We start from the raw sequence: 26,643 nt of genomic DNA, 5'->3' as shown, positions 1-26,643 counted from the left end.
CACAAGATATGGCTCTCCTCACCTGCATTGGAGACTTGATGCGTTCTCCATGTCTTGAAGGATATGGACAACGCATTTGGATCCAAATAAAGTAAACTATACAGTACACACTCTTTTATTATAGATTATCGTCTAATGTGCCTATATTATCTGGAGTTACATTTGCAGGAGCTTTTAATGTGACCGTGACTTAAACACCTATGTTTGTTCTAGGAATAATCACAGGTTTTGGTTCCAATACAGTATAATGTTGTGTGGTCCTGATTTTGATGATTCTAACTTTGAATTGGGTTATGTGATAATAATATGCCTTGCAAGCTAAACACCTCTGCAGTTTAGATAATATTATTAGCTCAAGTCCCAAGGAAAGATAAGTGGTATAAACCCTTAACTCTGTTGTCTGAACCTCTTTATATAATTTGCAGTAGCTATTAGATAAGTAACTCATTTCATAACTCTAAAAGTGAAACTGTCATTGTCTGGATATTACACCACTAAAGAAAACATTGAGAAAAACATGTAGCACGTGTTAAACTTTTTTTCATGCGATCATCCTTAGCCTTTTAATATGTATATTAAAGAAATAACGAGTGATATCACAACCCAAAAAAATATACACACACTCAGACACTACACACACAGAGTACACAGCCAGTCACACGCAGACTTACACACAACAACAGTTAGAGTCCTTCAATAAAAATGTCAGACACTCCACACACAATACTCAACCAGCATATTCTACTTTCCGCTTCTTCCATACACACAACACTCAATCACTACAATCACTACACACACCACCCTTAATCTCCCCCATGCACATACTGTAGAATACTTCACCAACACTCACACACACACACACATTGAACACTCACAGAAAAGAGCCCACAGATCTAGGAGGGGGCCCCAATCTGGAATTCTGCAAAGGGCCCTGAGCAACCTTAATCCAGCTCTGACTGACTTCCTGTGTGGCAATGTTGGACATAATAAACTCCCAGTTCCGTCGTTTGACTGCAAAAATAAGATTGATAAGTTACATCTGTAAGGTAATAAGGTGTGTTGTAGTATTAAACCAAAAGAGACAACATTTCACCCGCTCCTGTGCTTCATCATCCCCTCATATATGTATTGTAGGAATGATTGACCCTTAAATTCCTTAAGGTAGAGATATACCCCAGAAACACTGGGCTCTACTTACTAAGCTGTGTATTGTGATGAGTAGTTGTTAAGCAACTTGCCATTCTTAGGCCAGATTAGCCACCTCATCTTTGTCAGGAAGGTTCAATAAAATGTGAATTGTCAGGAGTTTAAAGTGAATTTTACATTTTAGGCCACAAATTTCGAATCGCAAAAACATCTTCCTAATTAGGTATGTTTTCCGTTCTGCTGTTTTTACCTACATTCTAAATTAATTTAGAATTTCAGACAATCCGTACTTTAGTGAATTTCTCCGGGTTTGTTTAATTCGATCATTACAAGAATAGCCAACATCTCGTCTGGCATGATGAAGATCTAGTATGCACCTAAAGAGTCACTGTGGCGAAACCGACCTCGCCACGTGTCCTTGGAGGGGGCTGCTTGCCCGCCTTTTGCCTTTGGACTATGGCCCTGGGAGATCGGGCCCTTTTACAAAACTTATTCGGCCCTAACAGAGTGCATGTCACTCATTCTGGCCCTATAAACACAGTGGGGCCATTCGGTACTTGCCCTGTGTGAGCAGTGATACCCCCAGATAGCTATGCCATGGAGCCTATTCATATAATGAAAGACTATGGGAAAGACTTTGGCTCCATGGCAATTAAACTGTATTTGTGTGGTCTGCGTGCCATTCACCTAATAATGTGCACGCAGACCTGAGCTATCTGGGGATATGTTACATGTCTGTGTTTAATGTATAAAAAGTAACTTTATATATTTTAAAACATAATCCTGTATTTAGGTCCCCACATGTGTAATGGAGTTTGGTCTTTGACCTGGGAGATAATTGGATTACTTCTCCAATTATCTCCAGGGCAGAAGGGAGGAAACCAGGATGCATTGTGGGGATGTTTTTACTTTTACTGTTTGAGCAGAATTAAAATACTACCAGCCAGGGGGAACAAAAGATACTTTTACTAACTTTTGAACCCCTGGTCTGATTCATGCCATTTTTTAATATGTTGTTCCCCTGAATAGATTGATTGTGGATATGTATTTGTATGTGAATGTGATGTATGGTTTTAAAGTTACAGAGTATGTGTGGAAACTGTATTTTTACTGTATGTAATAATTATGTTAATTGCTTATCTGAGGGGAGGGGATGTGTGGGTTGTACTGTTACTTGATTGGTTGTTTTATGCCTCCCCCTGGGTGTGTCCTGTATGTGCACAACTGTAATAAAAAGCAGGCTGGGTGATCCAGACCTGAGTTCCTGCTTAACCCTCAAAGCGATGTGTCGTCTCGTTCTTTGGGGGAATTGGATTGTATGCTGACTGCCAGGAGTGTAAGCGGATGGTATGCTTTTCCTGTTCAGCGGATTCCAGAGTTCGTGTGTTTCCAGTTCGGGAGTTGGAAGATTCGTACAGTTTGGAGTTCGGGAGAATTGGTGATTGCAGTAGCTGCTGGTCTATGGAAAAGGGGGATATCGCCTTAACTGGGTTTTATCCTCTTGTAAGTGAAACGGTCCGTTACAGTCACTTTTATAATGATGATGGAACAGATATTTGAAATATTTTTGTTCGTTCTTATGTCTGTTTGGATGTGCAGTATCTTGGATACAGGGACTATATACCATCAGGATTATTCTCTAAAATGAATTAAAAGAAAATGTCACATTTCGCTGAACTAGAAACCGTTGACCTCGAGATATATTTCCAGTTGAGCTACATTCGCCATTCAATTCTCACTTTCCATTTCTCATTTTAGTGAAAACAACTTTATACATACAGTACTATTTCAAAGGCTTACTATAATTCATTTGCACAGATCTACCTCCGTGGAGGCTATTTACTAAGAAAGATTTGCATTTTGACTTGTATAATTCCTTCACCCCAGTAAATGCTGAAATAGCATTTACCGAGATTAATTGGGCAGTGGAGATAAGCAAAATATGTACTTACCTACACCGCTGTCCCACAGTTTTGCCGCCCCATGATTCTTTAGGCACTCACATTTTCATTCGAGAATCTAATAGAGAAATTCTGTACATGCGCAGACGAGCTTACTATCTTCTCCAGCAGAGTCATACACACATATATTTGCTTTACGTACGGTACTGAGACTTAATTACTTTACATACTTTCCTGATGCTGGCAAGGAAAATATCTAAGCTAATATCTAATGGAATATAAAGATTAAAAAAATAAACAAAAAAACACATTTAGCACAACCAATATCTGACTTTTAGTTAGCTATTTGATTGAGCTAAAAGTCAAAACTTGTAAAAATCTCCAACCCTGTATTAGACATTATATCCAACACAGATATTTAAGACTAAACTTTGCTTTTCATCTCTAAACCTGGTTTACAACTTGCTGTTTTGTGAAAAGACCCTTTGTCTAAATAGCATATCATGCAATCACATGTTTGGAATTCTAAAAAAACACCCCATTCATTATTTAAGAAAATACATTCAATTCCGATGGAATCTTACGGCTGATAAGATATTTTTTTAAATTGTTGGATTTACAGCAAGAAAATTAGTCAGATGCGGCTTTCCACTAAATTTGCATTTATTATTTGTATCTGTAATCTGTTTCAGTATAAAGCCTCTTTGTGCTTTCATATAGCAGGAACGAAGACAAACACAGCATTTTATGATAATTTTACAAAACATTTTGACAAGATACGATTGTCACAAGATTTTCACAACAAGTGAAACCTCACAAGACATTTTGGCACATTTTCATTTTACTTAGAATATGATCATGGATTTGTGATTTAATGGGATGCGGATGAAAATGAACACTATGACGAATTAGCGTTCTGTATTTATTCATTTCAACTGATTACGGCTGTTCTCTGTCATCTATTTTTATTAAACTGTGAACCATATTTCTTGGGAAAAAAAATGGTAGAAATTTTGAAAAAGGTTCCTAATCATTTGCATTAGGATCCTTTAAATAAGAGTCTGTCCTCTATTTGTTGTGGCTTTTGGGTAGCATAATAGACCATTGCAATTTGCTCCTGCAAACAAAATCTTTAGTTTGTCTTTAGGAAGATGCTGTAAATGTGAAAGAACCTGGTTGGTTTTCTATATTTCAATTTCACATCCTGAACACAAGACAGAACAGAGAAAAATTATTTTGATTCCCAAAAGGGACCCGTAGATTATACTAACCCTTATATATTGAAATGCACTGTTTTTTCAATGCACAAAAGCACATTACGTTATAGAACTCCGTTGTACACCTAGAGTTTGGGATTTGTTGAAAGGGGGTGTGATTGATGAGATCTGGACTTTGGGATTGTCCATGGAGATATCTGGAAAAACCTTGACCTCTTGTGTTTAAGAATACTTGTTTAAGTTTAAGTAGGTAAGTGGTCCTGTGGGTGGAAATATTCTGAGACTGGTATATTCTTGTTTCATTGTGGATAAGAGCAATGAGAGGGGCACGGGCGTAATGATGTCCCACAAAATCTGGGAAAAGAAGCTTATTAAGATACTATGTCAGTTCGTGACATCACAGGTTACATGTGCGTTCATGTTAATAATATAGCACCTGGCATGTCCCGTCAGAGATCATTACTGAGCTTTCTGATTACCAGGTTTGAAGTATAATGACGGTGTTTTTTATAACGTTTCCATCTGTTTGCTGTAGTGCTGTGCTTCCAATACTTAAATGCTACTATTTCCATTTTAATTGGTGGAATGTCTGGCATAAAGTCATTTCAGAGACAATATGTGACCCGCGGTGATCATGTTTAAATGGTTTGCTAAGGCATATTATTAAAACATAATACATACACAGATTACATGAATTAACACATGGAATGGAGACGGGGTACAAACAAATTCTCTTTTGAGAAATATTTAATGTTTACCAATTACATGTTATGTAGTTAGTCAATTAATGCCATTTTAATCCATTTATCTCTATTAAGATATCTTATAATTGTTCTGTCTATAAAATGGGAGCCCAAGGACCCATGGACTAAACCTCTAATGATTCTCAACTAGCTATACCTAACAATGCTATCGTGTGTGAGCAACCATGTTTTAAAACCTTATACTGGATCGTACCTGTTAACTCTTTTTATGCCAGGAAGTTAAAGGTTAAACCTCGACCTCATTGGCGCTCACATAATATCATCCTTGGGAAAGGTGCAATAGATTGGAGGTGACGCACGTCAATGCATATACGTTACTTAATGTACTGGTGATACTCCTAATATAACTACAGCATATCTGTTGATTCTATACTAGTTAAGGTTAATACGATAATGTAGAAACACACTACACATATACTGTGCATACTGCTTATATACAGTAATGCTTCGAGAAATAGTGGCATTGCAGCAAAATGTTTTCATTAGGGAGAACGAGGTATGGTGTAAGCAGTGTGAAAATCACACAAAACCAAGCAACAATAAATAAATAGTTAACCATGTTCTGATTCAGCACGTTGAAAATCGCATGATTATCAAAATCAATACTGAGTTTAAATACTCTGTTTAATAGTACTAGGATCTGCAAAACAATTATGTCTAATGGCTTATATTGACCACGTGCTTATAGAGAAATTCTGGGGATAAATTCTAGAAGTGGAGCTATGACCAATCAAAGAAAGATTTTTTTTAACATGGGGTCCTAGGCAGGTTGCCAGTTAGCCCCCCCTCCCCCCCCTCCCTGCCTTCTTTACACAGGGATGGTTAATGGACAAGCAATTTCATGGTTCTGGGGTACCTGTCTAATTCCTGGGTGCTAGGCGGCCATTGAGAGTCGCCGTATGGTTAATCCTGCTCTGATCACCATGGAAACTACAGAATGTTCAGACTGACTGTTTCACAGCTGGCAACTTGCCCAAGAATTGGTCTTTGTGTGAGTTTTTAAACAAGGTGCTTCGATTTTTCCACGAGACTTATCCTGGGCAGAGAACGGGCAAATTAATCTCTATCTTAAAAATTTTCACACATGAAATAGAACCTAATTATTTTGGAAATCAATGGCCAATCGTGTACATGTTCTGAATTAATTCCAAATCAGTGCACTAGAGGTCGCCATAGGGTAGCTCTACTGCGGTTTTAGACCTTCAGTAGATCACAGAAGGCTAAACATTTGTCCTAGAGCAAGCGGTCGGCAACCTTCGGCACTCCAGATGTTGTGGACTACATTTTTCCCTGATTCTTTGCCAGCATTGTGGCTGTAAGAGTATTATGGGAGATGTAGTCCAATACATCAGGATTGCCAAAACTTGCATACATCTGGTCTAGACCAAAGTTGACTAAAAGCTAGATCATCAGTTGACCAAAGTTGACCAAAAAGCTAGATCATCAGTTGACCAAAGTTGACCAAAAGCTAGATTGTCTGTTGAATATCTACCTTCTATCTTCTCCTACAGTAGAGGAATCAGTAGAAATCCTTTGTTTGGAGATTGCTCCACATTTAGCGTTTTGCCCCAAGATTGCTCCAATTTTGCCGTGATAAATGTATCGGTATGCAATGCAAATGACTGATGACAGCTAGTTGTTAGCAATAAGTGTGCTAAACTAGACTCCTGTGTTCCTACCTAACTTTTTGTACACTGCAAGGGTGCACCTCTCACACCCAAAGGGTATAAATTTAATTTTATTTTTCTTTCTGAAATGCCTTTTGAGGGCATTTTAACGTAATTCCTGGTTCCACTATATTTCTCAGATTTCTTTGGCTCACAAAGACACTGAATTACAATAAACGTTATTTAGAACTTAGTTCATTAATATATACTGTATATATATTTATATATTTATATGTATATAATATAAATAGATTACATTACAAATGGAAGAAAATACAAGACACCTCTTTAACATGGGAAATCTCTGCATATAAATAAGCAATTATTATTTTTTTTTATAACTATCATTTAGCTGTTAAATAACTGTAAAACTATTACATTTATTCCCATTGCACAAAGTCATTTAACAATAATGTACACAATCTACATAAATTAATCCCTAAAAATACAGCAATATAGTACCTGTTACGACAACTGTGCTATTATTACCCCCAAGACACTACGAAGGGGACGAGCAATCTACTTACTGGATGGTGCTGTCTAAAGGTATTAAAGCACCAACAATAAGGTTTAATACTGTTAGGCAGGATTTATTTAAATGGACTCTAATAGGTTAATATATATATATATATATATATATATATGCAAAGGGCTGTAAGCAATTCTTTTCTGGTTTGTAAACTCACTTTCGATACTTCACAGTTCAATAGTTATTGCGATTATATTTAAACATTATCCTCTTTTCTATACATTCTTAGTTCTGACTTTTGTTACGCATTAGCAAAGAAACCCTAGTTCTTATATAAATTTTTTATCATGTGGGATTGTCCCTTTAAAGAGACATTCATGTAGGTTTTTTTAAAGCCACTGTTATTCAGAACGAAAGATTTGGAGACTGCAATACACAGAGTATTGAATGATACTGCAGTATCGAAAGAGGTCTGAACATGTTTAAACCTCACAGGCATGATGATCTGCAGCTGTATTCACTTAATCTCTTTGTACAGAGATAACAATGGTGCAGTACAGCTTGATGACATCATGTGCTTATTTTCCAAAGCTTGCTAGTTAACACACTGAATTGTCATCAATTCAGGAGATTTGGAATAAGTTTGCAAAATATTGGTGTTTTTAGTACTGTGGAACATTAGAACGCGTGGTAAAAAATAGAAATTGATTCAATACTCTAGCTTGCATATATAGAAGCAATTTGTATTAACACATTAGAGCACATTTAATATTTCAGAAGCCTACATGTTTTTCACGAGATTTTTGGGTGGCGTATTTCTAAGTTTGTACGTATAGTTATAGAGTACAGGGCCATGAAAGAATCATTTAATTGTAGGGAAAAGAAATGCCACTGGCCAGGTCCCTTGTTCGCTCAAATACTTCATGTTTCCTCAGAATACTGTGCCTTGTAAGGCATTGACCAGTAAATTACAAATTTCAAGCTAAAATAGATGAACTGTAGAGTTCAGCTTTTTTTTTGTCCTAAAATTGGAGATTCACTTGTCATGTTTCTGCCAGCTAACAGTTTATTGGATAACCCTGTATGAAGCAGTTGCTGACTCAAACAATGCCCAGAGCTGACCCTGTTCCTAACAGGATTATTTACCAATGTGAAAATTCAGTTGAATTTCAAAGTTTTGTCACGTAAGTAAATAACCTGTAAATTTGGTGTCCTGGAGAGGTCACAAGGGAACTACACATTTAGGTCAAAATAGTAGCTTTTGAGTTTAGTGATTTTGACCTAAAACATCCCTTGTTTGGTCACCACAATTCCTGCTTTAAGTAAATGCCACCTCACACTTAAAGAGTACTATATATTACAACATTCAAGTCCCATGTAGGCTTCTGATTACCTTAACAAACACACTAAAATAAGGTTCTACTGTACACCTATTAGATAATATTGCTTATCTCTGTTATAATATTTAGTGTATGTTTCAGCAACCTATGCTGGTTGAGGTGCCAGAAGAGAATTGCACATTTATAACTTATTGAGGGAATGTCTATTGTTCTAAAACCTTGTTTTAAGCCAGTTAACCCCTAAAGTGCTGGAAATGTCATATCAGCATGGTGGGGGTGAGGATGAGGTTAACAGAACATGCCACGACTATTACAACTCCAGTCCCAATCTCTCGATTTCTTCAATCAGGAAGTCGATGTCAGACTTGGTGGCTGCAGGGTTTGAGATGATCATTCGGAAGAAGTTAGCTTTATCTCCCTGGGGCTGGTATCCCACCATTGTTGTCCCTGATTCCATCATCAAAGCCTTGATTTTTGGTGCAACCTTTAAAATGTAAAAACAAACACAATAAAACACTGAAAGAGAACTGGAATGGATAAAACTTGCGTAGCTTTGTCTTAACCATCGTACGTTTGTTCCGGACCTTACCACACAACAACAAATATGCAGGGATTGACTTTCATTTTGTATTACAAAACAATTCAAATTACAATTTATGTCTCCTTTCACAGTCTACAGCTACCTTTGCAGATCAAACTTTGTGGCTGCATTCTAGAGAACTCTGGGCACACTTCAGGAATTACATGGGTGTTGGACACAAAAATATGTTTTTGTCTTTTCATGCAAGTTTTTTCTTTTGATTTTCAGCCCCTCCTCTAGAATATGTAGCTCTACGTACAGACAAGCAGGGGAATAATGAAGGCAGGAAGAAACGACAAAGCGAGCAGGGCATTTTAAGCACAAGGCAAGGCACTGGCCTATGATAATGGACCAATTGCATAAAAATACAAAAGGAACCGAACTCAATTCACTGGAGACAAGGTGCTCAACTGAACCAAGGGCCAGCACAAGCCCAGAAGATAATAAATACCAGTATTAGAAAAAGGGTCCAGGCACTCTAATGTCTTTAGGCACCTTTATTAGAACATGTGGAACACTGCAACGTTTCGACTCCCAATGGAATCTTTGTCAAGCTTGATATTGGAGTGCCTGGCCCCCTTTACTAATACTGGTATTTATGATAATGGACCAGGCCTTGTGGGTGCCTACAGAAGGAAAGACAAATTTGTATTACTTCCGTCTCATCGACTGGCCCAAACCCATGATCCTCAAGGCTTATGTCCTGGCTGACAAGACTCCCCTGGACTGGGTCACTGCTCACTCCTGGTGTGGGTACATTGTGAGCCTTTTGCCATGAGCCTTCTGTGGACCAAATCTGCAAGGCAGCCACTTTTCCGAATGTGATCATTTTATTGTTACTGCAATCATTTACACTGCTTTTGGCAGAAAAGTGCTTTACAGGGATGTGCATGAGCAAAACATTAGGTTCTGTTAAGCACTTCGGCAATACGGAACTTCGGCAATACGGGACTTTGGCAATACGGGACTTTGGCAATTCGGGACTTTGGCAATTCAGGACTTTGGCAATTGCCTAACCCTACCCCTACTACCTATTAAGGATAGGGTTAGGGGTAGGATTAGGGTTAGAGGTAGGGTTAGGAGTAGGGTTAGGGTTAGATTCTGGTCATCATTCCCTTAATTTTCCCTCCCTCTCCTGTTTTACCACTTTTCAGAAATCCGAAGCACTTCGGTACTTCCGAAATTCGGCACTTCGTCAATTCGGTTTGGCACTTCCGAAATTCGGCACTTTGGGACTTCGGCAATTTGGCACTTCGGCAATTTGGTTTGGTTTTGCACTTTCGAAATTCAACACTTTGGCGCTTCAAAAATTCGGCAATTCAGACATTTGGAAGCATCCGAATGTCCGAATTGCCGAAATTCGTCCGAATTTAAATACGTCCCGAAACGAATTGCACATGTCTAGTGCTTTAGGCACTTGATCCCATTTAGTCACTCTCACTAGCCACCCTACATTTTCAGAAGGGCTCATCTCCTACTCTGCTTGGGTTTAACATCCCACATGTCACCACTTGTGGGCACTCACCATCCCATTAAGGAGTCCTAAGTAAGCACATTTAATATTAAGGACACATACCTGACAGTTATCCTTCTTTGAATGAAATGCCCGGCGGCTAAATAATTTATTCTAAATATCACCATAATAAAGGTTTACACAATCTTTATGTTTTGAAACCAAATAATATTTTTTGTCAAAAATCTGAAAGTAATGTTCTTTTTAATGTCATAATACATTTCATCCACTGGGGGGCAGCAGGGCAGTATTGCTTAATCTTCATAGGGCTCTTTTTTTCTTTCAAGTAATGGTCCCAAAATTATCCTTGGGGATTTTTAATGTGCTTTTCATTAAGATCCACTTACGTACTGTTTTCAGCCTTTAACTCAATAAACTAAGCTGCTTAATAGACCTGACTATTGTTATTCACGCAGTTTTATTTTATTACACTAATTTACTTATATAGCGCCAACAAAATGTGCAGTACGGAATACACTGAAATACGTCAAACAAAGCTCATACAGAGACAAGTAGAGTAGCACTAAAGGTAATAATTCTGCATTAACCGTAATATTGATAATAATCATCAATGTTTTTTTCTTCCTGGTCTCTTACAACTCTTTATTTCTTCAGTTTTTATCTTTTATATTAAATCTATTTGAAAAAAAATTGACTCACCCTATGGAGCTTTTGCTGTCTCTCATCAGAGTTTGGCATCCCTCGCAGACTTGGGGGAATGTACCAGAAACAAACGTTTGTGTGCTCGGGCTGAAAAGGAAGACACAGTAACATGTTTATAAAAGAAATGATCACTTCTAGCCTACAAGGAGTTTTCGTTTGGCAGGGTGCGAGTTGGCTTGGTACCCAAATTATTTGTGTACAGTTACCATTGGGGACCTATTCCTGGGCATTTGAGACCTGGATGTGCCATCACGGTCCTAAAATTTGTGACCCCACACTGCACACTGGCAGTCAAACTGTGTACTACATCACTGCTGCAAAGGCTTATTAAATTGTATTATTTCCACCATCTTGTGTGAGTCTGACCTTTCCCTGATGGTGGATTATTTCCGCCATCTTGTGTGAGTCTGACCTTTCCCTGATGGTGGATTATTTCTGCCATCTTGTGTGAGTCTGACCTTTCCCTGATGGTGGATTATTTCCGCCATCTTGTGTGAGTCTGACCTTTCCCTGACATCATCAGATACAAAATGTCCTCATCCACACAACCATCTTTCACTGGTAGTTTGATGTTTATGATAATCACTGTAAAAGTTCTGAAATTAACCTCATCTGGCACCAGCAATTATACCACAGCTAAAGTCACTTGTATTATGAAATTTTACCATACACCTCTTAACCATGTCGGCTTGATTTACATACTGAGGTGTAGCCACATGATTGATTGTTGGGATATTAGCATTAAGGAGTTGAAGCATGTTCTAGTAGCACAAGTGGGTAAGAATGTATTTCAGAATTTTCAATTCATATATTTCAGCCAAAAGAAAAGTAGCATTTATCAAAAAAATTTATTTTTCCATGACATTTGATAAATTCCTACTTTGTAAGATAGTTTTCGCAGATGGTGTTTTACTGCCTGATGGAATGTATACAGGTATAAAATATGATACAACCCTAAACAAAGTAGAAACTTAAAACTATAGATTCTGCATAAAAACATGTAAACTAACTCTTTAAAATTTTAAAAGAGCAGTCTAATGCTAGAGTGTTTTCCTAGCAATTTAGATTATCAAACTGCCTTAACAAATACATTAAGATTTACTTACATTAAACCCTCTGGTCCTGGTCTTGCATAGGTCACCTATTCCTTGGTTGAGATCTTAAATACTGATCATCTCAGTCTATCCAATACATTACATAGGGAAGCATTGGGGGCTAGTGTGCAGTGCATGCGCAACACAGTTGCACCAATACAACAGCCAAGGGTAGACGGTTTATCAGCCTGAGAAGCAGGAGAGAGATGCTAACGTAACAATCAAGAGAGGCGGTTATGTTGGCATGAGAATTTGAAAATAGGAACTGACAAGGGATAAATGTGTGCCAACATAAGGTAAGTGGCAGATAGCAAGTTCTATCAATGAGAACAAGGAGGGAGAGTTAATGTCATATTGCTGACCAATTGATGGCTCCTGAGGATGGGCTTTAAGAACACTGGTTTAAAATTATTGCTTTTCAAAGTACGGTATTTCTTTGTTTTCTACGTGACTGGTGTACTTTAACAAAGACCTGGTCATTTTATGCCAAGTGATTAAGATGAACTCTACTGTGAATTATGAAATGATTACACATCACATAACAATGGAAAATGCATTTAATGTTACATTAGTGTCATCTGTTATAATGTGTATGCTTGAACGAGCCAGGCAATTATACGAATGTTTCCAGTTTGGAAGAATTAGTGCAATTGAATATCATGAACGTTTGGCTCAACCCACCTCTCCTTTGAAGACCATTTCGAATTCCTCTCGGTTGCAGATCTTGGAGTACAGATACTCGGAAAGCTCCAAACATTTGTTGATCTGAATTTCAAATCCTTCTGTGCCCTGTTTCATACAATACAAATGAGCACTTTTGCTTAGTGTAAAATTAAGTTGTTGTTTTTTTTAAAACAAACCTTGGTTAGATTGTTTTAATATAAAGAAAACATTTCAGATTTATGAAGAGCTAAAATGTTCGAGAAATATGTTTTGACTATTACAAGTATATTGAAATAGACGTTCGATTAAATTATGGATCATAAAATGTGTTAATGTCACCTAGAATTTGGCTACACTAATATTAACCCCCTTAAGGACACAACTTCAGAAGTAAAAAGCCAGTATGACGGAAAATTTATGTCATGTGTCCTTATGGGGTTAACAATATATATTTGTATATAGTTTAGTCCAAAGGACTTAGAACAGTTGAGCCCACATGTTTTAGGACTACAGTCTCTACAGTCTCCATGATGCTTTGACAATCTTTTTTTTTTTTTTATGGTGGTTGTTCAAAAGCAGATGGTAATCGTTGGAAGGTAGAGATAATCTTTGTCCTTAAAATCCGGGAAGATTCTTTCTTTTTTTTTTTATATCAATTCTTTTATTCGTTTTTACACAAATATTCACAAAGACAATATAAAACACAAACAGTACAAAAATACAATTTATCAAATGTAGTTATCTTCAATGTTATATATTTATATATTGCTTTGACAATCTAAAGCCTGGCCTGAGATATAGTTAAAAAAAATTGCTCTTACAGTCTAACAATATAAACAGCTGATTAGCAGAAGTCACCATTATCCAGTCCCATGCTACTCATTTTATCAATCTGGATGGGTGAACGTCTACTTGATGCTGTCAATAACAGAACGTGCAACACTGAGGTTTCAACAGTTAAACAGTTATTACAGTTAATCTAGTATATAATGAGAAGTTAAATTTTTGTAGTACACTACACACCACGATCTGTGTATTTCACGATACAAGCAAACCGTCTTTAATGTTTGTAGTTTTTGTTAGTTTTATTACCTTAGCTTTCCACATGAGCCAGAATTTGAAAATGTCCACATGCCGTCCGCATTGTATTGCCTTATCTCCCGTGTCATATGATATGTCGTACTGCTTGTCTGGTTGAAACAAGTACCCTGCACACATCTGGTTACACCCTTGGAGTATACCCTGGTGGCAAAAAATATATATAAAAAAATCAATATATATATATATATAAATATGTGTAATAAAATGTGCTGGGTTTTAATTCAAATAATGTTTATTGACCATTTTAATTAGAAACAATATACTAAACAAATTTATACAGAGATAAAATGCATGTAAGGCTCTTAAAATACATAAAAGCCATAGCAAACTGATAAAGATCTTTTACATGGATATTTACCAAAGTGATTGAGAAATCTCTCAAACCGATTTCAAATTTAAGGACAAATAGCTGAATTGGAGAACAAAAGTCAGCTAAACTCCAAATTAGGACTAAAAGTTGGATTTAACTTTTAATTCTCATTTTAGTGAATAACTTTGTCAGACCTCGGAAGTATAACTTAAGAATTCAAGTACAGTAAATGAACTATGGATGTTACTCCATCTATCTGGGTATCATCCTATGCTAGCAACCTACCTTTCTACCCTACCCTTACCTATTGTGTCACTATACCCCACTCCCTCTAGCATGTAAGCTTATTGAGCAGGGCCCTTAAGCCCTCTTTTCCTGTGCATCCAACTTGTTTGGTTACAAATACGTGTCCGTTAGTCCACCCATTGTACAGCGCTACGGAACTTGTTGGCGCTTTATAAATAATAATAATATTAATGGAAATAAAGGTCCTCGGTAAGTTTGTTTAGGTTAAAGGACCACTCTAGTGCCAGGAAAGCATACTCGTTTTCCTGGCACTAGAGTGCCCTGAGGGTGCCCCCACCCTCAGGGACCCACTCCCGCCCGGCTCTGGAAAGGGGAAAGGGGTAAAAACTTACCTTTTTACAGCGCTGGGCGGGGAGCTTTCCTCCTCCTCTCCGCCTCCGTTCCTCCCCGTCGGCTGAATGCGCACGCGCGGCAAGAGCTGCGCGCGCATTCAACCGGTCACATAGGAAAGCATTCATAATGCTTTCCTATGGACGCTTGCGTGCTCTCACTGTGATTTTCACAGTGAGAATCACGCAAGCGCCTCTAGCGGCTGTCAGTGAGACAGCCACTAGAGGAAATAGGGGAAGGCTTAACTAATTGATAAACATAGCAGTTTCTCTGAAACTGCTATGTTTATAAAACAATTAGTTAACCCTAGCTGGACCTGGCACCCAGACCACTTCATTAAGCTGAAGTGGTCTGGGTGCCTAGAGTGGTCCTTTAAGTGCAAGTATTTCATAAATGTTTATTTTCTTTGTCTTGGTGTTGAGCATTGTGCACGATGACGGATTCTACAATTTGAAAATAAAGTATCTGTAGCTGTGTGTTACTCCCCCACTCAGATCACACCAGGAAGTACATCGCCTTGTTTTAAATATTATAAGTTAACTAGTAACAATAACTAGTAACTTTCTGCTAGTTTCTGCACAGCTGATCAAAAATATTGGCAGAGAATTGACATTTCCAATTCTTTATTCTCCCATAGTCACATATATTTTGAGTCTTTGAGCTATTGCATACTCTAATATTAAATAGAGGCACCAAGTGGTCAGGAGAATTGGCATATTGAGTCAATATAATCTGAAAAGCAATTAGTCTTATTCACTTTTTTCCAGGTCTAATTTTGCCAACACTTCCCAGAATTATGTCCCAGAATTTAGTGAGTCAAAAATGTTTGGTATCTAAGGTGGATCTTTTTACCGGGATAATACTGAGTGCCTCTCTGCATGCTGTATAACATGAATAGGCATCAGCCTGACAGTAAATCTATTGAAAGGTAGGAGTTGGGCACATTTTACATTCAACATTTAATAAAACTGATTTAGAAACAAGTCACTTTGGGATATACACGTGGTTGTTCTAAACTGCTTGGACTGTAAGGGGCCATTTAGATGATGTAGGTTAATTCCAACTGATAAGGTTTGACCTTATCAGATAACTGAAGCTGAACTGCTTGCAAAGAAAATAAGGCAGTAAAGCACAGAAGCACTATGAATAATTGTCAGATAGTTTCTGTTTGGTGTTGGCATTTCTTTGTTACATAGTAGGGCCATGGCAATGTGGCTGTGAGCCTTAAATGACCTTTATAAGGCCTATTTCAGACTGCAATTAATATGTCAGAAATACATCACTGTGTTACTTAGGTCACCCAATGCTCATATGCCATTATTGCTAAATATATATAAATCTGCATATTTTAAGGATTTGTTTCAGCCCAAAATCTGTCCAATGAATTGTTTTGATCCATAAGTGGCATATCTGATTATGTTATTTTAGCAATTGTCCCCACAGAACCAATGTAGCCCCCAGCATTTTGTCGCCACCTCAATGTGTGAACTCAGATGTAGAAAATTAGCCGTATTTTGGGACTGTCCTATTTCCGATGACCATATATTACCGATGACCTTTTCCCTTGACTAGTCATCCATTTTTGGAGGAATGCCCCCGTATTTGCAATGTCCTTATTGAATCATCGTTCTTCCACTTCCTAATTCTTTGCAGTGTTCCTTGATACACATTATGCCTTCAGATGTATTTTATATTCAGATCCTGATCTGTATATTTCCAATGTAAGTTCCCTTATTTGATGCTATTTTGTGCTAAAGCACGAACACCTGATTTTATTAAAGGCTACTCTGAATCAATTTATCGAATGGCAGCTGAAGACATATTAACTTTGTACATGAGCTGGTATAGCCGAACATGAAATGACGTGACTTGATTTCTCTTGATTCCAACCAATGTAGATCATCAATTGTTGCCACAGCAGGGTACATTGGTATGGTATATATACCAGGATAATACTGTTCTAAATGAACACATTCTCTGGAATTACCTTTTCCCTTAAGAGGATCGCAGAACATTGCAGCAAAACTCCCATCATCTTGTGAGGATTCCAGGTTACAGAGTCAGCTCTGTGAAAGAAATATGTAATGAAAAAAAATATTGTAATACTTCTTATAATCTAATATGACATATGGTGCAAACAACCACACACAGCATTCGTTACAGGGTATATGGCAGTGTTGGGGTGAATCTAGCCTTGCTCTCCTCCCAGCAAACCATAAAGGGACACTATAGTCACCCAGACCACTTCCGCTCAATGAAGTGTTCTGGGTGCCAGGTCCCTCAAGTTTTAACCCTTCTGATGCAAACATAGCAGTTTCAGAGAAACTTCTATGTTTACATTTGGGGTTAAGCCAGCCTCTAGTGGCTGTCTTCCGGACAGCCACTAGAGACGCATCTGCCACGCTGGATGCATAGTATGCCTCCATCGCGCAGAGCGTCCATAGGAAAGCATTGAGAAATGCTTTCCTATGGACACTTTGAATGCGCGCGCGGCACTTGCCGCACATGCGCATTCGGCTCCGCTGACGTCAGCAGAAGGAGCTGACGTCGGCGGGGGAGGAGAGGTCACCAGCACCGAGGGAGCCCAGCGCTGGAATAAGGTAAGCTGTTGAAGAGGTTTTAACCCCTTTACCGCCACGCAGGGATGTATTTACCACAAGGCAAACAAGGCATTTGCCTAGGGCAGCACTTTCAGGGGGGCGCCAAAAAATGCCACCCCAAGCTCCCAGACAAATGCCTTGTTTGCCTCTTGTTCTGTGAGTGAGTGAGTGAGTGAGTGAGCGAGTGTAGTTCTCAGTGTGTGTCTGTGAGTGAGAATGGGTGTGCCTGTGAGTTTGTGTCAGTGTGTGTATGTCATTTTATGTGTATCTGAGAGTGTGTGTCTGTCATGAAAGTGTGTGTTGGTTAAACAGTGTGTGTGCCAATGACTGTATGTGAGTGCCAATGACTGTATGTGAGTGCCAATGACTGTGTATCTGTCAGTGAGGGTATATCAGTGCATGTAGCAATGAGGGCATGTGTCTGTCAGTCAATAAAATGGCCTTGACACGAATTGGGGGGGGGGGGCAAATTTAGATTTTGGGGGTGTCCGAATTTAGTCGTGCCTAGGGCAGCACAAATCCAAAATACACCACTGCCGCCACGGGAGGGGGACCCTGAGGGTGGGAACACCCTCAGGGCACTATAATTTCAGGAAAACCACTTTGTTTTCCTGACACTATAGTGATCCTTTAAAAAATTGTGTTTATGGACAACATACCTTCAATATAATCTATACAGGTTTGAACACATCGCAAGGCAGCATAGATTTAGATCCAACAATATCCACTAATGATATGTATCTCTCAATCACTCACCCTCAATTACTGAAGTCTTTCTTGAATTATTAGCTTTTTCTGCCTTACGAAAAAGTACTATGTAGTATCAACCACAGTATCAGCCAGGAGCTGACATTTTTATTAACACGGTACTGGTTGTTAATATTATTGTTTTATCTCGACACTGGGAAAAGTAACCAGCTTTGACCATTGTTTAGAGATATGTGTTCATGAACTAAAGATTGCACAAGCAATAAACTCTGCCGGGCCATCTGATAGGAGGCGAAATTTAAGCAGGCTAGGAGATCCATTATCAAATAGAGAAGTAGGTCACTCTGACAATAAAGATATATTTAGTGTTTCTTTTGCCCAAGACATTACCAATTACAGACACGAACACTAATCTAGAGACACTGCCATCTCATTATACAGGATTATTTATCTGAATGTACATTTACGATCTAATTCTGGAGCTTTATCTATTTAATTCTTCTCGCAGATTACGTACTCAAAGGATTTTGGTCCTTTGCTCTTTGCATATGGTAAACATACATTACCTTAGATTTTATTATCATGTATTTCCTGTTAACACAAATATCCAAATATCTTCCTTCAAGCTACCATCTTTTTTATGGACTGGTTTCACCAACTGTACTAAAGATATTTTGTTTTGTATTTTGTATTGGACTCTCTAAAGTGTAACAAATCCTAAATGTGGTTACTAATCCACCCTAAATTCATCACTTACAGAGGCTGTACCTTCCCACCTCCACCACAAGCCCATTCATTAAGAGGCACTGTGTATCTTCTTTTCTATCATTCAATCAATCAGGTAACATTTGTGTCCAGGTCTCGAACCCTACGATTCCAGGTCTTTTACCATAAGACCCTTAGACTTATACTCTCATTCCCTTGATTTTTTATCTTTGGGTCATTAGTAACCAAGGTTTTTCACCCCCGGCCCACTGGCCTTTTACTTAATCCACAGATCTCTCACTTTCTACTTCTACTTTTATTCAATTACTGCCCCCGATTTCTCTCCTATATTCTCTTCCATATTGTCTTTTTAGATGCTCTACCATCGTTCTCGCACTTATTTCTCTCCTTTTTAGTTTTTCTCCATACCCTCTCCCTTCCTTGTTGCTCGCCCACCTCCATTTTCTTATTTGTTTCACTGTCTTCCATTACCTTTACCCGTCTAACAATGCTTTTTCTCCAAACCTCTGTTACATTTCTCTCACCCCGTTTCCCCCTTCTCGCAACCTCTTTTTTCCTCTGTATCCAGTCTCAAGCAACTGGATATGAAGTCACATATCATATACATCATTTTGACTCATTACCCTGAACAGAAGTGACAGGGGGGCACTAACAGGGGCCTCTAACATGACAAAAGCCAGCTATGGCTCACTCTCATGCAATTTTTAGAACTTTGGAACAGCCAGGGAGAAGTTTTGATCTCATTAACTGATCTGTATTGCTGAATAGCCCTCTATGATGTTTGGGAACTACCAGACAACTGTATCAACTGTTACAACTGCAGCCATGCTGCGCTACATCTCCAACTGCCAGACATATGCTGCCCCAGGCTTCCTATATCTGATAGATTAACAGGCAAAGTTGCCATAACTACATAACATATTTTTCCAGCCAATGGAAAAGTCTCAACCTTCATATAAAAGAGGTTATTATCTAAACACTCCTCACACGCCACAAAACTTACAGGTTTTATTGATATTACCAAAGAAGGGGTTTTGCTAAACTCTAAATCCTGATGTCCCTTTAAAGACTGGTTTGAGAAGCATTAAAAGGAACCCACTAGACTCATAAATCACTCCAGCTTGCTGAAATGCTTTATGTATCAATAGTGTGTCCTCTTTTTTTCATTTTACAAAAAGTGCAGATTTCAATAGAAATTGGCACTTTTATAAATTAACTTGGTTACACCCCCTGGCTGTCAAGCAGACAACATGTCCTGTTACTTCCTGGTTTGGTAACCTCAGTTGAGCTAAACTCAAGAGGCAACCATTGTCCAGAGCACCTGCCTTGCAAAGACTTCTCATTGCGCTGCATTGGGAAGTCTGTGATTGGACAGCCACAGAAAGTCTGGACGGGGTTAGAAGGGGGGAGCTTGCAAAGGGTGCAGACAAGAGATCCGCAGCTTTTGCTAATAGCAATTTTTATATATACACCCCATTGAAAAACTGCATAGCTATATACATGCATGTTTTCATTGGGGTAAATCTACTAAACAGTATTTTTAAAAAATTAATACAATGGTTAATATCTATTATGTGAATGCTGGATATTCTACAAAGTACACATGCAGGTAACTGTATAACAACAATACAAACCACTATTCTTTTTCTAGTTATTCTGAGGCTAAATAATTCTGGATCTTATTAAACTAGGTTACGCTATTAGAAAAGTGATTCATTCTAACAGTTTATGTTGTTTAGTTGAAAAACATTTGTTTTTGTCATTGCACTGTTTTGTCCAAATAATTGCTTGCCTTGGTTTCCCTATATTTTAGGTACATTTCGATTTTCTTATGCCCGAGGCATCGGGTGGCTTAAAACTTTCTTGTACAATAAACATTTTTCATCTAACACAAAGAAAACATGTTCTGATGGCTTTTTGCCTTTAGCGGTCAGCCTCAATGTTTCAATGTACAATGAGACCCATGATGTTGAATGCAATAGATGTTCTCTCATTTTTAATCCCAGAAACCTTATTTCTACTGACATTTTTTGTCGAGTTTCAGTGGGGCAAATAAAGAGGTCATATCACAGTTGGCTAGCCTCGGGGAATGGAAACAGGAAGCTGCCGTGACTTTAACATGTCAGCAACTGTCTAATCAATAAATACCAGTGAGAATTGTTGTATTAAACTTGACAGTTTTCATCATTGCCAAAAAATAAAACAAAACACAAGGAGACCAAATATCATCCCATTCTCTTCACATATTAAAGGACCAGCGTATATTTATAACGCAGGTGTGTTTAAATACCATTTAGGTTATTGCCCCCTACTGTACCCTAAGAAACATCTCACACACCTACTATATCTCTGTGAAGTGGCCAGGGGCCCTTTCGTTTAAACCCTGCAGTGCAAAACATTATAGTTTTTGTTAGAAGCTGCAATGTTTACCCTGCAGGGTTAAGTCCACTTCTAGTGCTGCCATACTGACAGCCACTAGAGGCACTTCTGTAGTACTGATGTCATGTGTTGCCAAAGCCATGTAGGAAAGCATTGATTTACTGCTTTCTTTTGGGGAAGCTTGGATGCTTGCAGCACGTGAGTATCAGGTCCCCAATATCAGGTCCCCAATATTCCTCTATGAGGAGCACTTGATTGGACCATAAAGGCCTCCTTCATGGTATTACACAGCTAGAGCCTGAGTCCCAAAAAAAGGTTAGTAAATCCAACAATCGGGGGTGCTCGGGTGGGGGGGGGGGGGGGGGTCACACTTGTATCTTACTAGGGAGAGGGCTATAGGTTTGTATTCTTAATGATTTAGCTTACCTATAATACAGAAGGTCCTTAGTCGCAACTCTGCTCTACCTCACTAGTGAAGATCTCCTGGCCAATCCAATGCTTCTCATTTAAGCACTCCTCATTTAAGGATACTTAGAAGGATACATTGAAACAAGTGCTTTTCTGTAAAAAAAAACTCATGTCTGCAAAGCAGTGAGGAAGATCGACATTCCGACTCTCTTTTTGACAGCAGGGAGAGTGGAACCAGAGGCTTTATGAAACTGCTGACTTTAATATGTTGTGATAAAGGCTACACTCCGTTAGTCCCTAAAGCACTGCAGCTAGCTAAAAGGCTTTAGGTCAAGTCAAATACTCCAAACACAATAGTATATAATAATAAGAGCAATAAAACACCCAAAGGATATAAAAAGAGTCCAAATTAAAACTTGAAAGAATAAAAAATACCAAATGGTACGGCACATTTTCAAAGGTGGCAATAGATAGTAGAATGATGGTAAATCACAACTGGATAATTATGAGGAATATCACATGGAGTGACAGAAAAGCAGCCAATAGTGCTCTCTATATAAATAGGTAAGTATCATAAGGCAAATAAAAATATACTTACAATAGAGTGAGCAGACTAACCGCTCCATGTATCAAACTTGGATGATATAATCCTCACCAAGGATTTCTTTGGTTGGTTTTTTACCACTTGACAAAGCCCATAGGGGAGAAACGCGTTGTGGTTTTTATGCTGTTGTTAAATAAAGTATTTTGGCTAACTCGCTACCTGCCTTTAAGCCATATATTTTTAGTACCGTATATACTCGAGTATAAGACGAGTTTTTCAGCACATTTTTTGTGCTGAAAAACCCCCACTCGTCTTATACTCGAGTCAGTTGTCTGTATTATGGCAATTTTCATTGCCATAATACAGACAAGGACCGGGGGCTGTCAGGAAGCTGTAACTTACCTTCACAGCAGCTCCTGTCAGCTCCCTTCTCTCTTCTCCGGTGCGTGCAGCTCCCAGGTCAGCTTCCTCTGCAACTCTCGCGAGAGCCGCGGGGTCAGAGCGTTGCCACGGGTTACCGTGGCAACGCTCCGCGCGGCCGCGAGAGTTGCAGAGGGAGCTGACCTGGGAGCTGCACGCACCGGAGAAGAGAGAAGGGAGCTGACAGGAGCTGCTGTGAAGGTAAGTTACAGCTTCCTGACAGCCCCCTCCTACAGCCCATCCACTGGACCACCAGGGAGTGAGAGCCCCCCTCCCTGGCCAGCTAACAAGCAGGGAGGGGGGACGAAAAAATTAAAATATTAATAATAAAACAAATAATAATAAGGAAAAAATTATTACAATAATAACATAAAAATAATAATACAAATAATAATAAAATAAAAAAAAATAGTTACCTAAAAAAAAAATAACATTAAAAAAAATATTAAAATAATAATTAAATACCCCACCAATGCTCTGCACTCACACACACACATTGCACATACACACACTGCATTCATACATACACTGCACTGCATTCATTATAAACACACTGCATTCATACACACTGCACTCACACACACTGCACTCATACATACACACTGCACTCATACATACACACTGCACTCATATACACACACTGCACTGCATTCATTATACACACACTGCATACACACTGCACTCATACACACACACTGCACTCATATACACACTGCACTCATATACACACACTGCACTGCATTCATTATACACACACTGCATACACACTGCACTCATACACACACTGCATACACACACTGCACTGCATTCATTATATACACACTGCATTCATACACACTGCATTCATACACACACACTGCACTCATACATACACTGCACTCATATACACACTGCACTCATATACACACACTGCACTGCATTCATTATACACACACTGCATACACACTGCACTCATATACACACTGCACTCATATACACACACTGCACTGCATTGCATTCATTATACACACACTGCATACACACTGCACTCATACACACACTGCACTCATATACACACACTGCACTCATATACACACACTGCACTGCATTCATTATACACACACACTGCATACACACTGCACTCATACATACACACTGCACTCATATACACACACTGCACTGCATTCATTATACACACACTGCATACACACTGCACTCATACATACACACTGCACTCATACATACACACTGCACTCATTATACACACACTGCATACACACTGCACTCATACATACACACTGCACTCATATACACACTGCACTCATACACACTGCACTCATACACACTGCACTCATATACACACACTGCACTGCATTCATTATACACACACTGCATACACACTGCACTCATACACACACTGCATACACACACTGCACTGCATTCATTATATACACACTGCATTCATACACACTGCATTCATACACACACACACACTGCACTCATACACACACACTGCACTCATACACACACACTGCACTCATACACACACACTGCACTGCATTCATTATACACACACTGCACTCATACACACACACACACACACTGCACTCCATTCATTATATACACACTGCACTCATACACACACTGCATACACACACACTGCATACACACACTGCATTCATATACACACTGCATTAATTATATACACACACTGTAAATAAATATTCAGTTAATATAATTTTTTTAGGATCTAATTTTATTTAGAAATGTACCAGTAGCTGCTGCATTTCCCACCCTAGTCTTATACTCGAGTCAATAAGTTTTCCCAGTTTTTTGGGGTAAAATTAGGGGCCTCGGCTTATATTCGGGTCGACTTATACTCGAGTATATACGGTACTTATTATTTCTTTTTATACTTTTACCTGACATCTGGACCCATTACCTATTGGGACAACCAACCAAAATAAATCCTTGGTGTGGATTATACCACCCAGGCTTGATACATAGTGTGGTTAGTCTGCTCACTCTATTGTAAGTATATTTTTTATTTACCTTATTGATACTTACCTATCTATACAGAGAGCAGAGCACTATTGGCTGCTTTTTTGTCATTCCACATGATCTACCTCATCGTTATCCAGTTGTTATTTACCATCATTCTACTGCAAGTGGGGATTGTATACCACTGCATGCTGTTTTACCTAGAGCTGGTTATAGCTCTACCATATGTGAGTTGACATCTTATCAAAGTGTCGTTTGTCCTCCACGTACTACCATATTGCACTATTGATTTGCCTCTGTTTTTGCTTCCTTTTCATATTTCGCTATTAAGCAAAGCTACCAAGAAAGTCCCATACCAGGACTAGAAGATCTATTGTTACCTTTAAGACTGTGCAGCACCACTACTGTGCCGTAGTTCTACTGTGGACTCTTTTAATATCCTGTGGGTGTTTAATTGCTCTTATTATTATATACCATTGTGTTTGGAGTATTTTTCTTGGCACTACCTGTATATTGTTGTTTGACTTGTTCTAGTTTTCTTGGGGGTTAGAGGGATTCCCCTATTATCGGGTGTGCTGCCTCCCATCGTAGTGTCCTTCGTGTGTTTAGCTCAGCTCTATTCCTTCTTCAAAAGGCTTTATGTGTTTGCCATGGTACATTAGCATAATAGTAAGTAACCAATTTTATCTCACAATCTTCTCAGTGGATTCTCACTATTGCATATACTGAATATGAAACCAATATTGTGTTACAACGTATACCTCTTTAACTTTCAAGAAACTCTATGGATAACACTAGATATAGAATACTGTGAATTCGTTTATGATAGTCTACCTTCCTTAATGGTGGAAAGGTTTTAACTTGTTGATTTCATTGAAAATTGTTCATAATATTATAGCTAACAGCTCATTTAAATAGTTTTATGTTTGAAAACAGGATTATAATATATTCAACTCAGTTTATGATGAAGTTAAAGGAAAAATGAGCGCCAGAAACCAAGTAATGTCTAACCTTTTTGATATATTGGCTTAGAAATGTTTGCTGCCTACATTAATAATATTTCTGAAAATCTAAATTTTTTTAGCTTGACATGCTTGACACATTTTTATTTTCATTAAAATACAGATTTTCTATAAATGTGGATCTTACTGACAGCAATGATTTGTGTTGTAAAATGGTGAAAGCAACTTTGTGAACCCTTTAAAATGATCATTAGATTGTAAGCTTATTTGGGCCAGACCCTCTTAATCTAATGTTTCTGTATGCCATACAAGAACAGTAAGTGCGCTGTGAAATATGTTAGCATTATAATAATAAATGTAATTGTAATGGATTCCTGCACTACTTTGACATGAACACAATATTTTTATATACCTAGTTTGCAAAGGAGGTTCTTCCATAAGGTCACTTTGGGACAGCAACCCATCTGTTTGTATGTGGTAAAAAGAATATTTGCAGTAGTTTAGAAACACTAAGAATCTTTTTCTGGTAGGAGTTGGCTAAGCTAAAAAAATAAGTTGAAAAAAGTTATAAACTGTGTCTCTTTAATTATGTAATAGGATTCAATTCTGCAAGGAACGTCCCCTCTCCCTCCATTGGTGACTGTTTGAAAGCAACTAGGCATGTCTAAAAATGGGGCAGATTTAAAATACGTCCTGTTTCAGCAGGTTTTGCACATGTGTAGAAGGGATTTCAGAGGCCTCCCATTGAGATGGAGTTCGGGCAGCAGAGCCTGCTGCCCATGAGTGGAAGCATGCTATTGTCAGCTCTATTCTGTTCACTGGATGAAGTCACAATGCTCACAGGAGAGAGAA

The 26,643-nt window shown here is 38.5% G+C and overlaps 1 protein-coding gene across 1 annotated transcript in view; it reads right to left on the bottom strand.

Moving 5' to 3' along the window:
* Positions 1–6,969: 6,969 nt before the first annotated feature.
* Positions 6,970–26,643, bottom strand: part of GAD1 (glutamate decarboxylase 1) — an 86,831-nt gene continuing 67,157 nt past the window's right edge. Inside the window, exons 13-17 of the mRNA XM_063429716.1 lie at positions 17,052–17,130; positions 14,110–14,259; positions 13,036–13,143; positions 11,258–11,347; positions 6,970–8,988 (exon numbers count right to left, since the gene is read on the bottom strand). Coding sequence (XP_063285786.1) covers positions 8,815–8,988; positions 11,258–11,347; positions 13,036–13,143; positions 14,110–14,259; positions 17,052–17,130 — 601 coding nt within the window. The 3' untranslated portion in view covers positions 6,970–8,814. The remainder of the gene's footprint in view (positions 8,989–11,257; positions 11,348–13,035; positions 13,144–14,109; positions 14,260–17,051; positions 17,131–26,643) is intronic.

The sequence above is a fragment of the Pelobates fuscus genome, chromosome 8, assembly GCF_036172605.1.
Source record: "Pelobates fuscus isolate aPelFus1 chromosome 8, aPelFus1.pri, whole genome shotgun sequence".
Taxonomy (NCBI): Eukaryota; Metazoa; Chordata; class Amphibia; order Anura; family Pelobatidae; genus Pelobates; species Pelobates fuscus.
This window is presented reverse-complemented; position numbering and strand designations above follow the sequence as displayed.